The sequence below is a fragment of the Haemorhous mexicanus genome, chromosome 2, assembly GCF_027477595.1.
Source record: "Haemorhous mexicanus isolate bHaeMex1 chromosome 2, bHaeMex1.pri, whole genome shotgun sequence".
Taxonomy (NCBI): Eukaryota; Metazoa; Chordata; class Aves; order Passeriformes; family Fringillidae; genus Haemorhous; species Haemorhous mexicanus.
Window position 1 is genome coordinate 29,246,512 of NC_082342.1, and position 18,690 is coordinate 29,265,201.

General features: G+C 49.4%; 1 protein-coding gene and 1 long non-coding RNA gene across 3 annotated transcripts in view; both read left to right on the forward strand.

Moving 5' to 3' along the window:
* The window catches only part of VANGL1 (VANGL planar cell polarity protein 1), a 45,749-nt gene extending 35,212 nt beyond the window's left edge, over positions 1-10,537 (forward strand). For both annotated transcript variants that reach the window (XM_059838059.1, XM_059838058.1), the window contains 3 exons: positions 1,181-1,313; positions 3,276-3,510; positions 4,742-10,537. In XM_059838059.1, the coding sequence (XP_059694042.1) occupies positions 1,181-1,313; positions 3,276-3,510; positions 4,742-5,002 (629 nt within the window). In that variant the 3' untranslated portion in view covers positions 5,003-10,537. The remainder of the gene's footprint in view (positions 1-1,180; positions 1,314-3,275; positions 3,511-4,741) is intronic.
* Positions 10,538-11,651: 1,114 nt separating this feature from the next.
* Positions 11,652-17,191, forward strand: LOC132323148 (uncharacterized). The gene is made up of 2 exons (XR_009485269.1): positions 11,652-12,163; positions 13,431-17,191. It is a non-coding gene; the product is annotated as an uncharacterized LOC132323148 (long non-coding RNA).
* Positions 17,192-18,690: the final 1,499 nt, after the last annotated feature.

Consider the following 18,690-nt stretch of genomic DNA (forward strand, 5'->3'; position numbering starts at 1 on the left):
TGCCAGGTGTAGTCGATGAGGCAAATTACAGATGTAACCCAAATTTGGGAGCTAGTGTCTCCCTTGAGTCATATCCTCCATTTCAGGGCTGTCAAACAAAGTCTGAAATGTTTAGACTCTTAAGAAGCTCTTTGTGCTTGTTCTTCCCACTGCTGAGTTTCAGGCTTCTGTCTTGGAATCTGGTTTGGGCTTTTTAGGAAAAAAATTAAAAAGAGTTGCCCTTGCTTGAGCAGAATAATTTTGAGCGTGTCTGTGCAATTGATTTGCCTTAACCACTGCCAGCTGAGAGTGTGGGCCAGAGCAGTTTGGCACAAATCAGCTCTTGGTGGCTTGGAGTTAGTCCTAGACTACCACTTAGCTTTGGGTAGACCCACCTCTGCCCCCTATCTGGAAAGAAGAGTTTGTAAACTCTTCTGGGGCAACCTTTTTCCTCTCCCTACCTGAAAAGCCAGAGCTGAGGGCTTCATGGGAGAGTTGAAGAACCTAGTACTGTATTTTAAGGTCACTAGTTAAGGTCTTGTAGCAGACAGCTCTGTGAACTGACTGGGTGTTAATAGCAGCAGAAGCTCTAATGGCAGGTGCTGCTCAGGATGCCATGAGAAGCTACTACATATAGACCCTGTTGTGGGACTGATTCTCTGACAGCATCTGCCCTTCTGGGAAACCCTGTGCTTTGTCTGAAGGGGACCCTGCTGTTCCTTGCATCCTGCTTCCCCTTCCTGTGAATAACTGTCTGGAGTTTGGCTTTCATTTATTCATCTCCATGTCTCATTATGTTCTTGTGTTTGTCTCTCTCCTCTTTCCAACTTCTCACTTTTTGTGCTCTCACACTGAAATGTGGTATGCTCCAGCTGCCCTTGCCTTCAAACTGAAAGCATATATAATGGGGGGTAAGTTGCATCCTTGGCATGTTCACCTCACTCTGCCTTTGTGTATGTTGTGTGAGACCCTCCATCCCGACTAACTTCCCTTGTCCACGTGCCAGAACACCCTCTCTAAGCCTGTGCTGCCTTGCAGGGTCTCTGCTGGAGCTTCTGAGGACGGGGGAAGGGTTTGTAGCGTTGTCCGGGAAGGCTGCAGCCCCAGAGCACAGAGACAGCTGCCCTGGGCTGCTGGCACGTCCCGGCCCTGTGGCACTGACACTGCCTTTGTCTCCTCTGTGCCCGTCCTTGTCCCGCAGGCCCAGGTAACAACGCCTCGGGGCAGTCGCGGGCCATGATCGCGGCGGCCGCGCGGCGCAGGGACTCCAGCCACAACGAGCTCTACTACGAGGAGGCCGACCACGAGCGCCGCGTGAGGAAACGCCGGGCCAGGTAAAGCACCCTGCCCCGGCTGCTGCTGTGAGGCTGGGCCACGGGGGGCTTGCCGAGCCTGGAGGGTGCCCCCTGCCCAGCACGGAGGGCTGGCTGTAAATCTGTCACAGGGAGGGAGCTTAGGGAGCACAGATGCATGAGGGACGGTGGCAGCTTGCCACTGGAATTATCGTAAGAACGTGCATGCAGCTGAGCTCAGGTGTACAAGGTGGGTAATGCAGTGTCATGGGTTAGGGAACAGTCCAGTGCTTGACAAGTCTGTAGTTACTTGCTGTAGGAAATCCCATTATCTTTGCTCATGCCCAAGTTCCTGTCTAGGGACAGGATCAGTGGAGTGCTTGGTGTTGCCTATTCATAGGTGAGGAGAATGTTCGTGTTTTGAGGCTAGTCAGAGAGGCAGTTTGACTGGCTTTCAGTGAGTTGAGGAGGAAAGACTTGACCACAAGCAGTTACATTTTATTTTGAAACATAGATATGTCTTCTGCCAGTCATGCTTAGGCTGCAGAGTTTTCTGCCAGTCATGCTTAGGCTGCAGAGTTGATGCTTTGTTGAGGTGACCTGAAACAGTGCCCCTGTTGGCTCAGGAGCCTAATTGCAGTCTGTAGTTAGCATGCCTAACAGTTTGAGGCAAGTTGCTTATGGGCAGGCTCCCCTGACCTGAGCTGTGTTTGGAAGGAATGTGTCATAACTGGAAGGAGCTGACTTGTTTTGAGTTTTCTTTTGACAATTTGTTTCACTGGGGAAGTGCTGGCACTATGTCTTCTCCTCGCCTGCTTCAGTCTGACCTGTGCTCTGTAGCCTCTGTCTTTTAGGCCCTCTTCCAGCCTCAGAGCAATAGGAAGTTTTAAACCTGCCCTTCTGGGAAATGTAGCATCCTAACTTGAGCACATCTCCTGTGCTTGCTGAGTTTGGTTAGAACAACTCCTTAATCAGAGGGGAAACCATCAGTCACTAGATAAGGCCAGATGTTTCAGGCCAGGAGTTTAAAACTGATTTCTACCCCCACCTCCCCCATGTCAAATTAAACAAAATGGGCAAAGGTCAGGAGTTTTCATGCTGTTCCTCATGTACAGCCTGAATGCAGTATGCTGTACCTCTGCTTGTGGTCAGGCAGCTGTCCCTGGCTTTAACATGCATTGGATATTGAGATCCAATGCATGTTAAATGTGGACAGTCATTGGTGACTTGAGAGGAGATTAAGTATAAAACAAGTCCTGTCCGAAGGGGCTGAAGAGTTCTGTTGGGTGGCTCTTCCATTATTGTTTTTTCCTCTCTAGCTGCAGTGTAGCCCCTCACTTGCAGGTTAGCCCAGTAGGAAGGAATGAGTGTCATAAGACACCCTTTTACGCTGTGGGCCTTGTGTTTGCTCACCTGTGCCAACACAGGAGTGCTTTGCAGAGGATGCCTTAAGCTACAGTGTTAGGAGTGAGGATGGAGGAGTGTTTTCACCCTTGCTGTTCAGTGGAGGGGTGCAGGGCAGCACGAGCTCTGTGCCCAGCTGGTGGAAATGGGCTAGACTGCAGCTTGTGAGCACAGAGTGTCTCGGAGCAGGCTGTGTCCTGGGTGACACTGGGGTGTGGTCAGCCTCCCCCTGCGTGTCCTGTGTGCTGGGACCGCTCTACTCAGACCCACGTTAAAGGCCAGGGCAGCTGTGTCGTGTTTGAGTCACGTCGCTGATGTTTGTGCTGCGCTGGCAGAGCCAAGTGCAGTGCTCAGGGCTTTACAACCTTAATCCTGGTTTATGGCCCTCAGTTGCTGGATGGCTTGGGCAAGGAAGGAAGAGTTGCTGTCTACCCCTCAGACTGTCAGTGGAGAAGATTTTGTGTAAATTGGTGGCAGGCAGTGACTTGATGGCAAGTGGGAATAGGAGCCCTGTAAATCCTGACTCCCAGGCTCTGCCTTAACCACAGACCCATCCTACTTCTTGTTATGACTCCTGCTGCCCGGATGTTTTTGCTGCAGGCTCGTGGTTGCAGTAGAAGAGGCTTTCACTCATATCAAACGCCTCCAGGCAGAGGAGCAGCAGAAAGCTCCAGGAGAGATGATGGACCCCCGAGAAGCAGCCCAGGCCATCTTCCCCTCCATGGCGAGAGCTCTGCAGAAGTACCTTCGCACCACCCGCCAGCAGCAGTACCACAGCATGGAGAGCATCTTGCAACACTTGTCCTTCTGCATCACCAACAACATGACACCAAAGGTAATGAATGCTTTCTCTAACACTGCTGCAGGAGGGAGGGAGAAGGGGGTGGCACATCTGTGTGTGCAGGCAGAACAGAAAGTTGTCAGGGGAGGTGAGTGAAGGCTTTTGTAGTTGCTCCCTGTGAATTGACCAGTGTGGTGTAGGTTGCACCACAACCTACACCAGGTCTTGAGGGTAAGTAATATTTCCTCTGCAGTGTCTTCTGTCTCTTTTTTTTCTGAAAATGCCTATGGGGTATTTGTTCTTGAATCCAATTCAGCAAAGGGAACGCTTAATAAATGCTTGAAAGGGTAGCTTTGAGTCACAGGAGTTTTCCCAGCTGGCTTCTGGTAGCAGGATGATGCAGGTGGCAACCTGCAAAGAATCTTTTTGGTTTTCTGCCCCCTCTACCTTGCTGCGTTTTGGACTGCTAATGATTGCCTAAATCTCTGTCTCTCTGACAGTGTTTCTAATTCATGAGCTGCTTGATCAAACATAGTTTGCTGCTTCATGCCTAGGCTGTGACTTTTGACTTGCAGACACAGGGAAGGACTGAATGATAAGGGAAATGAGTTACACAATTCCCCTCCCACGCTCTACCTTCCTTTCTAAGAACACCCCACAGTCCTAGGGAAGGGTTTATTCCTGGACATTCACCCATGACTTACTGCAATAAGAGCAGAAATGCTGTCAAGAGATGGGGCTTAGCACCCTCTCACTGTGAGCCACCTGGGACCTTGCCCAGGTATGCAAGGGGATTTCTGCTTCCATTAGGATTGCGGAGGGACTTTAAAATACAAGCAAGGTCAAATGGCATTTTGCTTTCTGTTTTCAGTTTTGCACCCTCAGGCTGAACACATGGAGACATCTGTTTACCACCTTAGCTTGGCCTGAAGGAGAAAACCACTATCCTGTCTGGGACTGTAGTTTTGGGATCATTTATGGGGCTGGTATAGGAGAAATGACCTCTGCTCTACTGACCTGCTGCCAGATGGCTGTGCTGATGGCAGAAGTCAGGGCTACACTTTGCAAACTTGCTGGGATGAACTGAAAGAGGATCTCCTGATGTTTGTGTCTACTTCTGGGCCTGAAAAGCTGAGAGGGACTGGGGAGAAGATGTCTTCTGAAGTGTTAAAGCTGAAACAATTTGCAGCTTGGCAAGCCCGTGCTCGCGGCGCTGTATTTGGGGATGGGAAGAGAGCAGGGCGAGTTGTGGGGCTGGTGCTAACGTGTGTCCCGCTCTTGACAGGCATTCCTGGAGCGTTACCTCAACCCAGGCCCAACCCTCCAGTATGACAGGGATCGCTGGTTCTCCAAGCAGTGGACGCTGGTCAGCGAGGAAGCGGTCACAAGCGGCTTACAAGACGGCGTCGTGTTCGTCCTCAAGTGCTTGGACTTCAGCCTTGTTGTTAATGTGAAAAAAATCCCCTTCATCAAACTCTCAGAAGAGTTCATAGACCCTAAATCTCATAAATTTGTCCTCCGCTTACAGTCCGAGACTTCAGTCTAAGGGATTTTGAGGGTGGGTTGTTGGGAGATTTTTATTTTTGTTTTTTTCAATATTGTGCTTTTGGGTTTAATTTCCCCAATGCTGACTGAAACTGGCAGATGATGGACCAGTAATATTTGACCATCTGCACTTTATTTGGAAAGGGGAGGGGGGAGCTGGGATATCTTATCTAGGAAGAAGTATCTTAAGAGGCAACAGGGCGACTTGGCTCAGTTAGCTCAGCCTTGGAGACAGAACAGATTTTTTTCTTTGCCCCTCTTTCCAGGCATCCTGTAAATCTCACGCTCTCTTTCTCTGCACGGCTGCAGTGTCAGAGTTCTTGCTGGAGCGCTGCCTTACACCGTGCACGCCTGCACCCTTGTGTCTCTGCTTTTGCCACCTGTGGCTGCTCCTGAGGGCTCATTGCTCACCTGTCCCTCACAGAAGTCTCCTGGCACAGGGTGCCACAGTCCCTGCTTACTTGGGGAGGAAGGGATATCAAAGGGTGGGGGTGTGAGGAGACTTTTATTCTTTATTCTTCTTCTCCTCCTTGCCACGTGCCTCTTCTGTCAGTGCCAGACCTGTATGGGCATAATGGGATGGTTTCACCCTCTGTGAAATTGCTTGTTTTGAACTGGATCAGCCCGTTTGCAGCTATTCAATTTATTTTTTTTTTCCTTAATCAGTGCTTGTTACTGAAGTTGTTCTTCATGTCCTGGCTCCCTGCTACCTCTCCTCTGCTTCTATCTGTCCTGCTTGTCAGCATCTTTCTCAGGCAGGGTCAAGGCTTCTTTTTTCTGTCTCCTCTGTCTGGCTTTCTGAATGTTTCTTCAGGCACTGCTGCTTCCTTTTGCACCTACAAAGGCTGTGTATTTGCACTGGGACAGGGTTAGTAAGTAGCTGGCTCCTCCTTAGATAAATCACAGACCCTCCCTACGTCTGACAGCCTCTTTGAGGGGAAGGGGAGCAGGCAGGAATGTGCCCCTCCCTCTCTAGCAAGCTTCAAGTGCGTCTGGAGAAAAGAGGGGCAAAAACATTTCCCTCCTTCAGGAGAGGAGCCAGGGAAAGGCTGACCTCTGCCCCATTCACTTGCTTTGGAGAACTGTTGTGCTCTGAAAACACTGCAGCGAGTCCTTCCCCACCGTACGCCTTCAGCTGTAGCTAAGAAATACCAAACAATGCCTGAATGTTGAAAATCTGCCTGCCTTCCTTGGCCTTGCTGTTCTGTGGGAGTTTTTGCTCAGCATTGGGATCTGCTTCTGAGAGATGCAGTTTTGTTTGTGAGGCTGCCTTTGCCCACCAGTGCAGCTTTCATGTGTGAATTTAGTCACACGTGAGTTTGGAAGGTTTGTTTTTAATGGGGAGCCCAAATGGGTGTCTGAAGTGTGATTGCCAGAGCAGAGCGTGGAGTGACTGGAGCCAGCTGCAAGGCTGGCAGTGACCTGAAGGTCCCTTGAGATCCATGTGAATGTAAATGATCACTTTATTCTGCTCAGTCTTTTGCCATGCAAATATTCCTTATCAGGCAGGATCTAGCCTGCCCTCCATATGGATGTCTTAACCAAGAAGGCCCTAATTCCAGCAGTGTGTAAGTCAGTGCCTTTCACTGCCAGCCTGCACAGTCTTCTGAGGAGGGCTGTGACAGCCCTTCCTGTCCCTTTTGGCCTTTCCCAGCCCTTCCCACGGCAGGCATGGGCTGGCTGGTGTCCACAGGGAGCAACCACCTTAAACAGGGATGCTGGGAGTAGAACAGGAGGGTCCATCCTCTTCCAGCTTCAGCAGCAGTAGAGAGGCATGTCTGACAGTTCTCTTGGGATCAAGGGAGCCCCCGGGTGAGTGAGGGTCCAAAGTGATGATTCCCCATCCAAGTGACACCTGCAGTTTCCTGCACCTTTCTTACAAGCATGTGGTAGTGTCCTGGATCCTTTTTAATCCGTGTGTTGTGCCAGATGTGGTTGTAAAGAAACCAGATGGTGTGGCACATGATGGGATTATGCCCTTTGCCCTTAAAGGATGGGAAGTAGGTAGTGTTTTCCCCTCTCTAAGCTCAGTGTTTGGGTTTTTTGGCAGATCAGGCTTTCTGGTAGTCCGTATGAGGACTCCTTTATTGACTGTGGCCTTCGCAGTGTTTTACTTTGAAAAAATAGGTCGGTTTATTCCTTTAAAAGAAAAAAAAAAGGAAGGTGACCATACAGTATCTTACACTTGGCTCTCCTGAAGATGCCTACACCTGGCTTTTATGATGTGCATAACCAGCAGGGTGGGAGAGACTGGGAGTAGCTTGGGAGACTGTGAAACGCTTAATACCTGTGTGGAGGCTACTGCCTGTGGCTGAGTTGGCTCATTTCTGTGAAGCCAGAACAAGAACCACCTTGCCGAGGGCTTGGGTGTGCCTTGTATGTGAGAGCACCTTGTCACAGGCACATCTGCAAAACTTTTTTACTTTCCCAGGATTTCCTTCCCCTTTCCTTTTCCCTGCCCCATGAGGAGGGGTTGTCTGACAGTATCTGCTCAGGAAACTCATGTCTTAATTTTGTTAAATCCTTTAACACATGGAGAACCAGACGGAAGCAGCGTGTGCTCGGTCTGGGTCTGCTTCTTCATCTTTGTGCTGTGGTTCAACACTGCCTTTTCTGCCTGCTGCCAAAAAGGACACTGTCAACAGGGGCCAACTCCTACATTAAATGCTCTTCCTTGTATCAGCAGCATGAATGCTTTGCCTGATGAAATCTGCAGGAGAGGACTCTCTCTCGGATGGTCTCTTTAGAGGTGCAGCCTGCCTTGAGGTGAGGACAGACTGGAAGGGGAATAATGATTCCTGCATATTCCCCGTTCTGATATTTTTAGTGACATTTTTCGAGGTCTCTCTTGCTTCCCTTCTCCATGCAAAATCAGGGGACCACCGTCATACCTACCTCACTGGAGCGTTGTGAGGCTAAACTCGCTTTCAAGTGCTTTGAGATCCATGGTTGGATCTGTGGCATCTGTAGGAATTCAAACTCTATAAAAAATACTGAGCGGTGAGTGCAGTTTGTTTAACTCTGTTTATAGCCAGCTAATGAGTAAGAATGGAGTCATAGGGAATGAAGCTCTGATCCAATTGCTGCAGCCCTTACTTCTGCCGAGCTTGCCAAGAGCTGAGCATAAATACAACTTGGAGGGTTTGCCAGCCAAGTGCAGGCTGTTCCTCCGAATGCCGCTCCTATCCTGCACTGTCTCCTTGCACATATTTTCCTTCCTCTCTCCCAGTCTGGATGTTTGTACCTGGTTGGGAATTGTGGGGAGGTTTATTAGAATTCAAATGGTTTTTTAACTTTTTTAACATCATCCTGTTGGTGATGGAGTGGTCAATGTCCCTCTTGGAGATGATCCTTGCACTGGACATCCTTCACTTGGAGCTGAACCCTTTCATAGGGTGCTGTGCTGCCCAGCCAGGAGTGGTGGTGCCCCACTCCTCTATTCCATGTTGGCACGTTTCCTGTAACTCAAGTATGCTGCTCAGATACTTTAAAGGCTTTGGGGTTTTTTTTCTCTCAGATTTGTTACAGCCTAAATCCAAAGCCATGCTGAGATCTTGAAAAACCAGATGCAGCTGAGACTTTCAAGTGTTCTAGAGCAGATGGAAATGGCTGTGGGTTTCTGTGAAGGCTGGCTTTCTCTTTCCTGGCTATAAATTGAAATATTCTTATTTCTTCCAGCTTCCAGGAGTGTAGGGGAAGGTACTACTCTTAATACTTTGCCAGTCCTGTAACTGGGCACGGGCAGGTGTTGTCACATCGGTTGGCCTCTCACTGCCATGTCACTTCAGCTGTGGGTGGGTGCAGACTCTGTGAGGCTGCCCTGGATCTCAGTGTCTTTTCCCACACCTGGAAGCTGAGCAGGCAGCACTCTTGGAAGTGTAAGCATTGTAGCACTCCCCTCCATGGCGTATTTGCAGGGTTGGGAGGTGTTGAGTCTGCACTTGGAAGCTTGGAGGCAGTGCACAGTAAGGATCAAGTTTGGAGATCTGAACAAATCCCAATCCTTATGAAGCCTCCTGACCTTTTCCTTTGGGATGGGACTCTCTGTGCAACACCTTGGAAATTTGCTGTTGCTGAGTTCAGCCAAAAGCTGTAGGGAAAGAGTATCTGGAGCTGGTCCTGCCCCACATAAGTAACTTTGAAAGGTCTGGTTTGAGATGTGCTCACTTCCAACACATGCTGCTGAAGAAACTGAAAAGATCCATAACTTGCTAAACATGGAAACCTATTCAAGCCAATTTCATCTTGCTCACCCAAACTTGTAATTCTGCCCTTTTCAAAGGGTAAACAGAAGTCTTGCAATCTTCTGCAACAGTGCTGTAGTCTGGTCCCAAGCTGGCTCCTCACATGGGGCTCAGTGCTGCCCAGCTGCTCATGAGGTGTGTGTGCAGGTGTTTTCTCATTCAGCTTGTGTGTGTCTGTGTGCTTTTCCCCCTCTGGTGTGCACATTATACGTGTTTAAAACCTCAAGCCAGACTTGGTGGCTCAGTGTTTTAGCTGTCCTTAAGAAGGAAGTGCTCTTGGAATTGAGCTGGTTTTAGAAAACAAACAAAAAAAAAAAAAAAAAAAAGAAAAAAAAAGAAAAAGGAAACTCCCCAAATTCTGTTCTGAAAGAGATGGCTTTGGGCCATGATGTCTCCTGCAGGAGCGTGCATCCTCCTGCCTTCAGGCTGCTGCCTCCCATCGATGATGACCAAAAGTTGCCGTTTCCCACAGCTGTGAGCGGTGCAGATCGCTCTGGGCCCGTCCCCAGCGGGGTCCCGCCGTGCCAGCAGAACAGCTGGCATTTCCCGCCCCTCTGCTGGCATTTCCCGCCCCTCTGCGTCCCTCCAGCAGACTGCATTGTTTTATCCCTGGTGCACACGGAGCCCTGTGGGCAGCAGGCAGCCAGCCCTGCCCTGGGTGTGCTCTGCCCAGGGAGGGAGGGAGGGGATCCTTCCTTCCTTCCTTCCTTCCTTCCCTCCCTCTGGCTGCTTCCTGGGCACCTCTCACCAGCACTGACGATGCTTGGGGGTATCTCCTGTGCGCACAGTGGGGAGATGCTGTGGCCACTACCTGAACAGGCGTAACTGTGAAGGAATCTTACACTCTCCTGTGCCTGTTTCTTTGATTCAGCATTATTGTGTCTTGGGGAAGGGGGTGGGAGCAAAATGCCCTTCCCTCACCCTCCTTTATCACTGTGTAATACTTTTTCTACACACACTGTGTATAGTAAGAAGGGTTTTGCCAAGGTTTTCTAATTAATAGACACTAACCAGCATTTCTTTCTTTTTTCTCTTCTTTGCACATGTGACTTTAACTGCAGTGGTACATGGTCTTTCTGTTCTTTTCTAATCGTGAACTTAAGTAAGCAAATTCCTGGTGTCTGTGACATTAATGCACTGTGGGTTTAGCCTTGTAAATTGTTCTGTTCCAAGCTGGGTTCTCTTAAGTTATAGCTGGATGGGGTTTTGTTGTTTTTTAAACTGAAACATAAAACCGTTTTACACTTTGCATATTTTGTACAGTAAAATTCTGGAAATAAACTGAAACCAGATTTGATTGTCCCACTCCTTTCTTTTACCCTTTCAGATGAAAAAGCTCTTCTGGTCTTCAAGCATTCCTTAGCTGTGGGTAGGAGGGGCCCTCCAAACATGAGGTTTAGCTTTTTTGAGGCTGTCTTTTTGTCACCCTCATTTCTGGGCATTTCTGGTCTGCCCTGCCACAGTAAAATGCAAACTCATTTATCAGTCCTGAAGGAAGACTGGTAAGTGACTGCTTTGAACACCTGAAATCTCAAATGATGGGGAGCAAATGCAGCTGGGGAAGTGGGGTGCTGGGGGGGCATGACTGGAGTGGGAACAGGTTTTTCTGCCTCTTGTGTTCTCATAGTTTGCACACAAATTATGAAGTGCAGGATTTGCTGCCGAGTTCCTTATTTGGCTCTGGTGGGGAGGAGGAGTGGCGAGAGGCAGAAAAGCCAGTGCTCCTTGTTTTTGTGGATGCAAGCCGTGCTCTGCTAAGAAAAGGTGCAGGGAATCTCACCTCAACAGCATCTCTGGGTGTGGCTTTCCCCACCATCAGTTTCCATCTCCAGCACACCAAGAGCTCAGAAAGATGGGCTTTCCTTGGGCTCAGCTGTGCCCAAGGAAATGTGGGAGCAGCTTTTTTGTCTAGATGCTCTTTGGTGCCCCCTCTTCAGGCCAGCCCAGCAAATCTCCTTGGTGGCTTCAGCTGCTGGGAAAATCCACAGGATGCTGCTCTTAAGTGAAAAAGAGCGCAGCAGTTGTGAAGATAAGCAGCACAGACATCAGTGCCTGTGGAGAGAGCCACATGGGTAAATCTCTGCTTGTATTTGGGCTAGAGAGTGCTGAACTAAGGCCTGGGAGGAAGCAGGAAGGGTGGGATGGGGCTGTGCTCTGTTCTGCCTCCTGCCCTCCCTTGATCTTTGCTTTTGATCTGTCCCTCACATCCCACTGGTGCTTCGGCAGTGCCCAGCCCTGCAGTGTTTGCAGGTCAGCTCCCAGAGATGGCCAGAGAAGGGGAGGAGCACTGCTGCTGCCCAGCAGAGGCTGAGATGGGGCTGCAGCCGTTGCTGGTGCCCTCCTGCCACCGGAGGAAGACCTGACGTGTTGGACCGGGGCCATGGAGGAAAGGCTCTATGGGAGTCGGCTGCAGGTGTGTCATGGGAAGCTGTAAGCAGCAGGAATTTGGCATAAACAAGATACTGGGCTTGTCAGCCTCGTTCCAGGCTCTTAGCTGTGAGCTGTGTCTTTACATGTGAGTTCAGCACGCTCTGTTTCGTTTCTGGGGTAGTGCTGATACCAAATCAACACCTGACTGCTGCCAGTTGTGGCGCTTTCTGTCCTGCTCTGGGCTGTGGAAGCTGATGGAAGGAACAGGCTTTGCTAGAGGGACTAGTTCCTTTGGCCTTCACCCAGAGCTCACATACCTGAATCATAAAGGGCTGTGGTATGTAGCTCAGCAGAAATTAGAGCTGAGGGAGCTGATCTGGTTTGGTCAAGTCTTTTCACGGAGGTTGCTCAGACCTTTGAGGTGTGGTGGAGCCTCAGGTGCGACGTTGGGTTATGTATTACAGACCCAAACCTCTGACAGAAAGGGGATGGAGGTTTTTACTGGAAAAAACCAACCACTTGGAGGGACCTGGCATCCTGAACCAGAGGTAAGCACCTTTTGCCTGAGGGACATACTGGACTTGAGGAGGAGATGCCTCTCCTGCAGTGCCCTTCTTGACCATATGGGCATAGGACACTGGCTGCCCTGAGACAGCACAGCACCAACCACTGCTGTGGGTATTTGGTGGCTGAGCTGTGGCTTAATTCACATGAAGATTCACTCTGGTAGGTGGTGGGACCAGGCCTCTCAGCTGTGGACACTGAGAAAACATCAGCTGTGGGGAGTGAAGTAGGAATCTGTGGGGCAAAGGGGCCACATCCAGTCAGGGCATAACAAATGGGGTAAGAAAGGGATTTGTCACCTTCAGCAACTGGCTCCAGAGCCTTGCTTGAAGAACTAGCAGCACCTTGCCATGTGAGCTGAATATTGTTAGCTGAATTTACAGATACTCATAAAATACAGATATACATAAAATACAGATATTGTTAGCTGAATTAATAGTTCAGTGAGACATCTGGCTGTGGAGGTCGGCAGGGCTTCAGATCCCTAAACACCTCCTGGTGCAATGAACTGGCTCTGCTGTCTCAACCCCAGGTCTCAACTCCTGGGAAGTACAGGAGGAGTTGAACTCCAAGGGGTCCTGGAGCTCGGAACAGGTGGGGAAGGTGCAAGGGAAGGGGATCTCTCAGCAGGACATGGTGTCTCACAACAGCGTCCAGGAAGGGAAGGTATACTGGGAGTTGGCTAAGCAGAGTGCTTTGATTTGGCTTTCAACAGCACTCCTGAGTTTATATTGGATTGGGAAGGGGATGGGTTTAGGTTACAGTCCTTTCCGGTACTGACAGATAATCCACTGGGGCAAGGACATCCATTCCCTTTTCACGTGTGCATCCATGGACTGCTGGGTCAGGAGGTGCTGAGAGACAAGAGAGCACTGAGCACATCGTGTCTGCAGAAGCAGGGATGGTGTAGCGGGGTGATGGCATATGCATAAATCATTAGCTGTGAACAAGGTTACCCCAGTTGCTCTGAAAAGCTGTAACAAGTTTTGCAGCCCTGATGTGAGCTGGTGCACTAGTTTATGCTGACTTGGTGCTAGGAAAGTGGGGAGTACCTTAAATGGGAAGAAAGCTGTTTTCTTGTTTATCCCCATCTCCCTGTCCCTCTCCATAATGAACTTGTAAATGGTTGTGGGGTGTTTGGGCTCCCCCCCCCCCAGCTACTGCTCACATCCTAGTCTGTGTTCAGGTTGGGATGTGCTGCAAAACTGCCAGCCTGCTCCAAAGCCCTCAGCTGATCTTCCCTTCCTCCAGGATCTGGGGACCTGAATGAAGACACTGGACAGGACCTGGGGCTTGCTCTGACTCCAGCTCAGTTAATGTGAACAGCCTGGGGCCCGCAGGAGCCCTCCGTGGTGGCGCTGCTGCTTGGTGGTCTCCCAAAGTCCAAGGGTGCTGCCCGCAGGAGAAGGAGAACAGGTGCTTGCTGCAGAGACCTCAGCCAGGACAGAGGGAACAATCACTATTTGGGCTCTGTCTGGGCAGTACTACATACAGCTTAAAGAGGAAGGAGGAAGAAAATTTTTGCCTTGTGGACGTGCATTTGAGGTAGCTCAATGCATCCACCTTGCTTATGTATCAAAATGCAGAGCAAGAAGCAATACTCCAGAGAGACAGAAACACAAGGCAGTGTGAAGTCAGTGGATGGAACTTTAGAGATTAGGGTGTGGGTTTTCCCTCCAGCATCCTGAGGAACATGAAGGCACAAAGATTTAAAAAAAAATCTGAGACACCACAAATTGCTCTAGGCATGAAGCTACTTTGTAAATTGAAATATTTAAAGTATCTTACAAAGGCAAGAATCAGATTTACAAATGCTGAAACATCGAGTCTTGCTTGTCTTTTTTTACTTTTTTTTTTTTTTCCTTATAATTTAAAAAGGTAGCACAAATGAAAAGTGGATGCATGGGGAGAAGGGAGATGTGTTTGACAAAGCATATTTGATTCAGTCTCTTTGAAAGTTTTAAGAGACATTCAGAATGGTAAGGCCCTTTGGACCTCTCTTCAGCACAAGTCAGATGCTTTGGGCATGCTTTAGAAGAGGGAACAAGAAGGAGCTGATTATATCTGGGCCACAGATGTGAAACAGATCTGCAAACCTTTTAGCTTCTACTTTGTAAAAGCTCATTCCTGAGTACTCATAATACCAGATCCTACAGTTGATTATAATTGTGCTTTGTAAGTGGTTGTGAGAAACTGGTTTAGTAATTCAGTAACTAGACTGTGGGAAGCTCTGCAAATTCCTTCAGCAACTTCATCTTGTGGGGACTAAAATGTTCCTCAAACATTTAGCTATTTTTGTTGTTCAATAACCTCTCTCTTGATCACTGGCAAGAGCAGTGAATTTGAACATTCTGCAAATGCTGAACTGAATTTTAAAGCAAAAATTAAAATCCGACACCAGGCAAATTTCAGGGCGGCTCTCTGGTCAAACATCACTTTATTTTCCAACCGTGCTACTGAGGGAGGGACCTGATTCAAACTGAGCTTTCTCCAAATCCAAAAGCACATGAGGTTGCCCATGGCTATTTAAGTGATTTACCACCCACAACAAAGGGAGGGCTCAGTCAGGACAGCCACTGGGAGTCTCTGGCAGGGAGGTGGCTCTCTGGCTGCTGTGGGATACCCCCTGCAGCAAACTCAGCTCATTTAACCCTCAGGGCTTATTTCTTGTATGTGAAGCCATGGCACTTGTCTCCTGCCCAGACGGTGTGGTGGTGTGATTGCTGGTGGCACTGGGTGTTACTGGTCTCTTCCCACAGTGACAGCAGTCAGGGCTCCGTTGCAGGGTTGTGGTTCCTCTTCTAGATTTTGGGACAGCAGGAAAAGAGGTCCACCAAAAGATTCTGCTACTTCTGCCCAGGCTGGTGAAATGGCTTTTCCCTGAGCATGTCTCACCTGTCCCCCTCAGAATAAAAGCCTTGTCTGGACATCTTTCTCCTCAGAAAGGAAACGTTGTCCCTCCTCACGTTCACAGCTGGGGATCCAGCACAGGCTCATGGCAGTGGTGTGAGGGAGGCTGCTTCTCTCTAGGCTGGGGAAGGGGCAGTAGGGCAGGGAAGGGCTCTGTCCTTCAGTGACCCTCATATGCTATGGGGGTGGGTTAAGAAGGAAGGAAGGAAGATGGGCTACATAGAAATGGAGAGAGGAAAAAAATCGGGGAGCCAGTGAGGGTCAGAAGAGTAGTATGTCAAGAGGCATGAAAAGAAGGTGGAAAAGCTGTTTTCTTGTTTTCCATAGCACTAGGGACAATGCCCTTTGAGTGCTTTGCTGATCCCCTTTATCACAGGGGCTTGGCAAGAGAAAGCAGGGACGGAGGCACCGGAAGGATCTTTGCTTCCATCCCAAAAGCAGTTTGTAATCTGATTCCTGAAATGAGTCTTCAAGCTGCAAGGAAGCTCTGTAGCTTTTTTTTTTTTTTCCCCTTTAAACAGCTTAGCACCTTTTAAACCTGGCGGAGTGTTCTGGGAGCTGGGCCAGGACTCTGCCCTGGGCCCTGCCCCATGGTCCCTATTGTCATTAGATGTCATTTTCTGCCAAAGAGGAGTGAGAGTCATCCCACAGCTGTCCCCCGGGAGTGCTGACCAGCCAAGGGCTGCTTTGCTAGAGGTCAGTGGTACAAGGGAGTGGGGAGAAGGCAGGGGATGCTGCAGTGCAGTGAGTTGATCCAGAGCCTTGGGTCCCAGGTAGGACACAGTGCTGCTGGCACTCCTCGTTACCGAGGTCAGTCATCCGTCCTGCTGCGCTCTGCTCTTTCCAGTTTCCAGCAGCTGCTCTTGCACGGCGTGGCATGGATGTACCTGGAGTGTGAAAGGAGCCAGGAGGCAGTGAGCTTTGCCTCAGAGGCCTGGGGTGCTTCTTGCCTGTTTTCCATCCTCCTCTTCAGCCCCTCAAGTCCAGGCACCGGTGTGCAACTGGCTGCGTGTGGGACTTCCTCAAAGCCAAAGCTTGGCTGCAGTGGAGAGGAATCCAGATGCAATCTTGGCCTCTTTTCACAAGACTGTAAGTCAGTGGTAGCTGGGAAGTGATATGCTCCTGTCTAATTAATTCTTTTCCAGGGAATAAAAGGAGATGTTTTCTGTTTGGTGTCTGTGATGGATCCATCATTCCTTTAGGTACGATGTGCAGACAGACACAGAGAAGCAGCCGGTGTCCTCGGCTCTGTGCTCACGCTGGTGTCTGGCTGAGCAGCTTCATTCTGGGACGGGAAGCAGCTGAGATCTCTGGTTTCACTATGGGGCTGTTCCTTTCCCGAGGGAGAGAGGAGACTCATCGCTCCTCAAAAACATCACAAAAACTGCTGACCCTGAAAACATGGAGTCATCTGCGATTTCCAGAGTTCTACCCTTGTCCTTTCCTCCTGCAGCTGCTTCCCAAATGGCTGACATACACTCGGAGCACTTTTGGGTTCACAGAGCCTCTACATCAGTGACTGCTGCAAAGGCAGAAACTTTCTCCTGCATGCTGCAGTATGAGGGCTGCAGTGTGCTGCTCCTGATGGGTTTCCTTCTCCCTTGATTGTTGCCATGAGCAGCACAGGGTGTGCTGTGGTACAGCACCCCAAACAAATCCCTCAGCTGTGCCCTCCAGCCCTCTGTCTGGGGACTGGGAGAAGGTGCTGCATAACCTGGTGTTCTTGCCACAAATAACATGTTAGGAGGGTCCTCACTGTTGCTGAGGACAGATAGGACCACGTGTTGGAATACTTTGGGTAATAACTTGACAGTGGTGGGTTAATGGTCACACTCAATGATCTTAGGGGTCTTTTCCAACCAAAATGATTGAATGATTCTATGAAGAAACTGATCAGCTTGAAGCATTTGTGGTTGGATGAGGGCAAAATACAATTCCTGTCTTTATCTGTATAAAAACCTGTTTAATATGTCTAGTTAACATGCTGGAGCAAAAGAGCAATTTGTGAAGAGAGACGTGCTTGTTAAGCACTCGGTGCTGCCCATGTACACAAACCTGTATTTTTTTAATAAAGGGGTTTTTTTGCAGGTTCCTCATCCAAATGTGCTGAGTCTTTCTTCTCAGTGTGTAGTGGGCAGGGTTAGGCTGGCTTTGCTCCTCAGGGCCACCAGTGCCTTTTAAGTGCCAGGTGTTCCTACTTGTGACAGAGGAGCCCAGGAGCACCTGGGTCTGGGGTCCTGTGTCTCATCCCCATACCACTATCTTACCTGTCCCTGCAAGCAAAGCACTCAAATCCAAGCTGCCCTCTCCTTCACAAGGGGCATTGTGTCTTTCAGCTCTTTGGTCATTAGGATCTTGGGGCAGACAAGGTGTTAATGGGAAAAGCTTTGCTGCCCACCCATCCTCATTGCTGCAATCCTTCCTCTGTGGCAATGCTTTCCTAACTTTTTATGTGACTGTCCCAAAAGCTGAGGATAAACAGGTCCTGTTTGTGGGCAAAGATGATGCTGAGAACTGTAATGGCAGACTGAGGGAAGAGAGAAAGAAAGGGCAGCCCCATCCCTGGCACCATGAAGGAGTGGCAGCTGTAGGATTAGCTCTTTCCTGCATAACTCAATGGAAACTTTCCATAAACAACTGGCACCACTCCCCAGTATGAGTTCAGCCTCTACACCTCTACATTATTTATTTATTTTCCCCCTGGAGGTCTCTTGCTTTGATGTGTTCGAGTGCCTGTGAAACACCTGTGCACTTGAGCATGTCCCTAGTGCTGTCTGCAGGGTCTACCTGCTCTGCCTGGATAATCTGTGCCTCTCAGAGCATCTAGAGTGGGGCACTTCAGAGCAGAGGGGCATCCACTGTGGGAGAGGAGCACACAGAAAGCACTCAGGCACTCGGCACATCTGGAGATTGTGCCAGTAAGGAAAGGCAGTAGGGGAACTTTTCGTTATTCTTTGTGTTTGGAGTGACTGATGAGGAGGCCACTGCAGGCTGTTACCTTATGCAGGGTGAAACTGTGCATGATTTGCTCCTGGGAATAGCCCAAAGGTAAAGATAAGCTAGTTCTTTTCTCAGGTCAGTAGCTGTCCCTAAATCACAGGCCATGGGACTACCAGAGGGCTACTTCTGCCTCTTCTTGCTCCTTACCAGTGTGGGTGAATGAGACCTTGAGTCCTGCTTGCTCCCTCTCTGAGCTGGGCTCCTCCAGCAAACCCTGAGGAAAAAGCAGGAGAGTGTTGGGCACCCTGTCAGCCAGCAGAGAGTAGGGTGTGAGTGGAAGAGAGGTGGAGACCTCCATGCTAAGAGCTCATTGAATATCAAGACTTTTGAAAGTTATTCATCACCTCAGAGCAACCAGTTGATTGTTCTCCCTGAACAAACTTGGTTCATCTTCTAGACAATCATAAGAAAGCACAGAAGAGCAAATGGTTGACCTGGGGGCTTTGCTGCCTTGTCTACTCTTTTAAAAGGCTGTGTCTGAAAAGCACATGTTGAGGGTTTGATGCTCAGCAAGGAGCTAACTTGGCCTACAGCCATCTACCATGTTAGCACAGTATTCATCCTAGTGCATAGACACACAGAGAAATCCAGCTATGTGTTG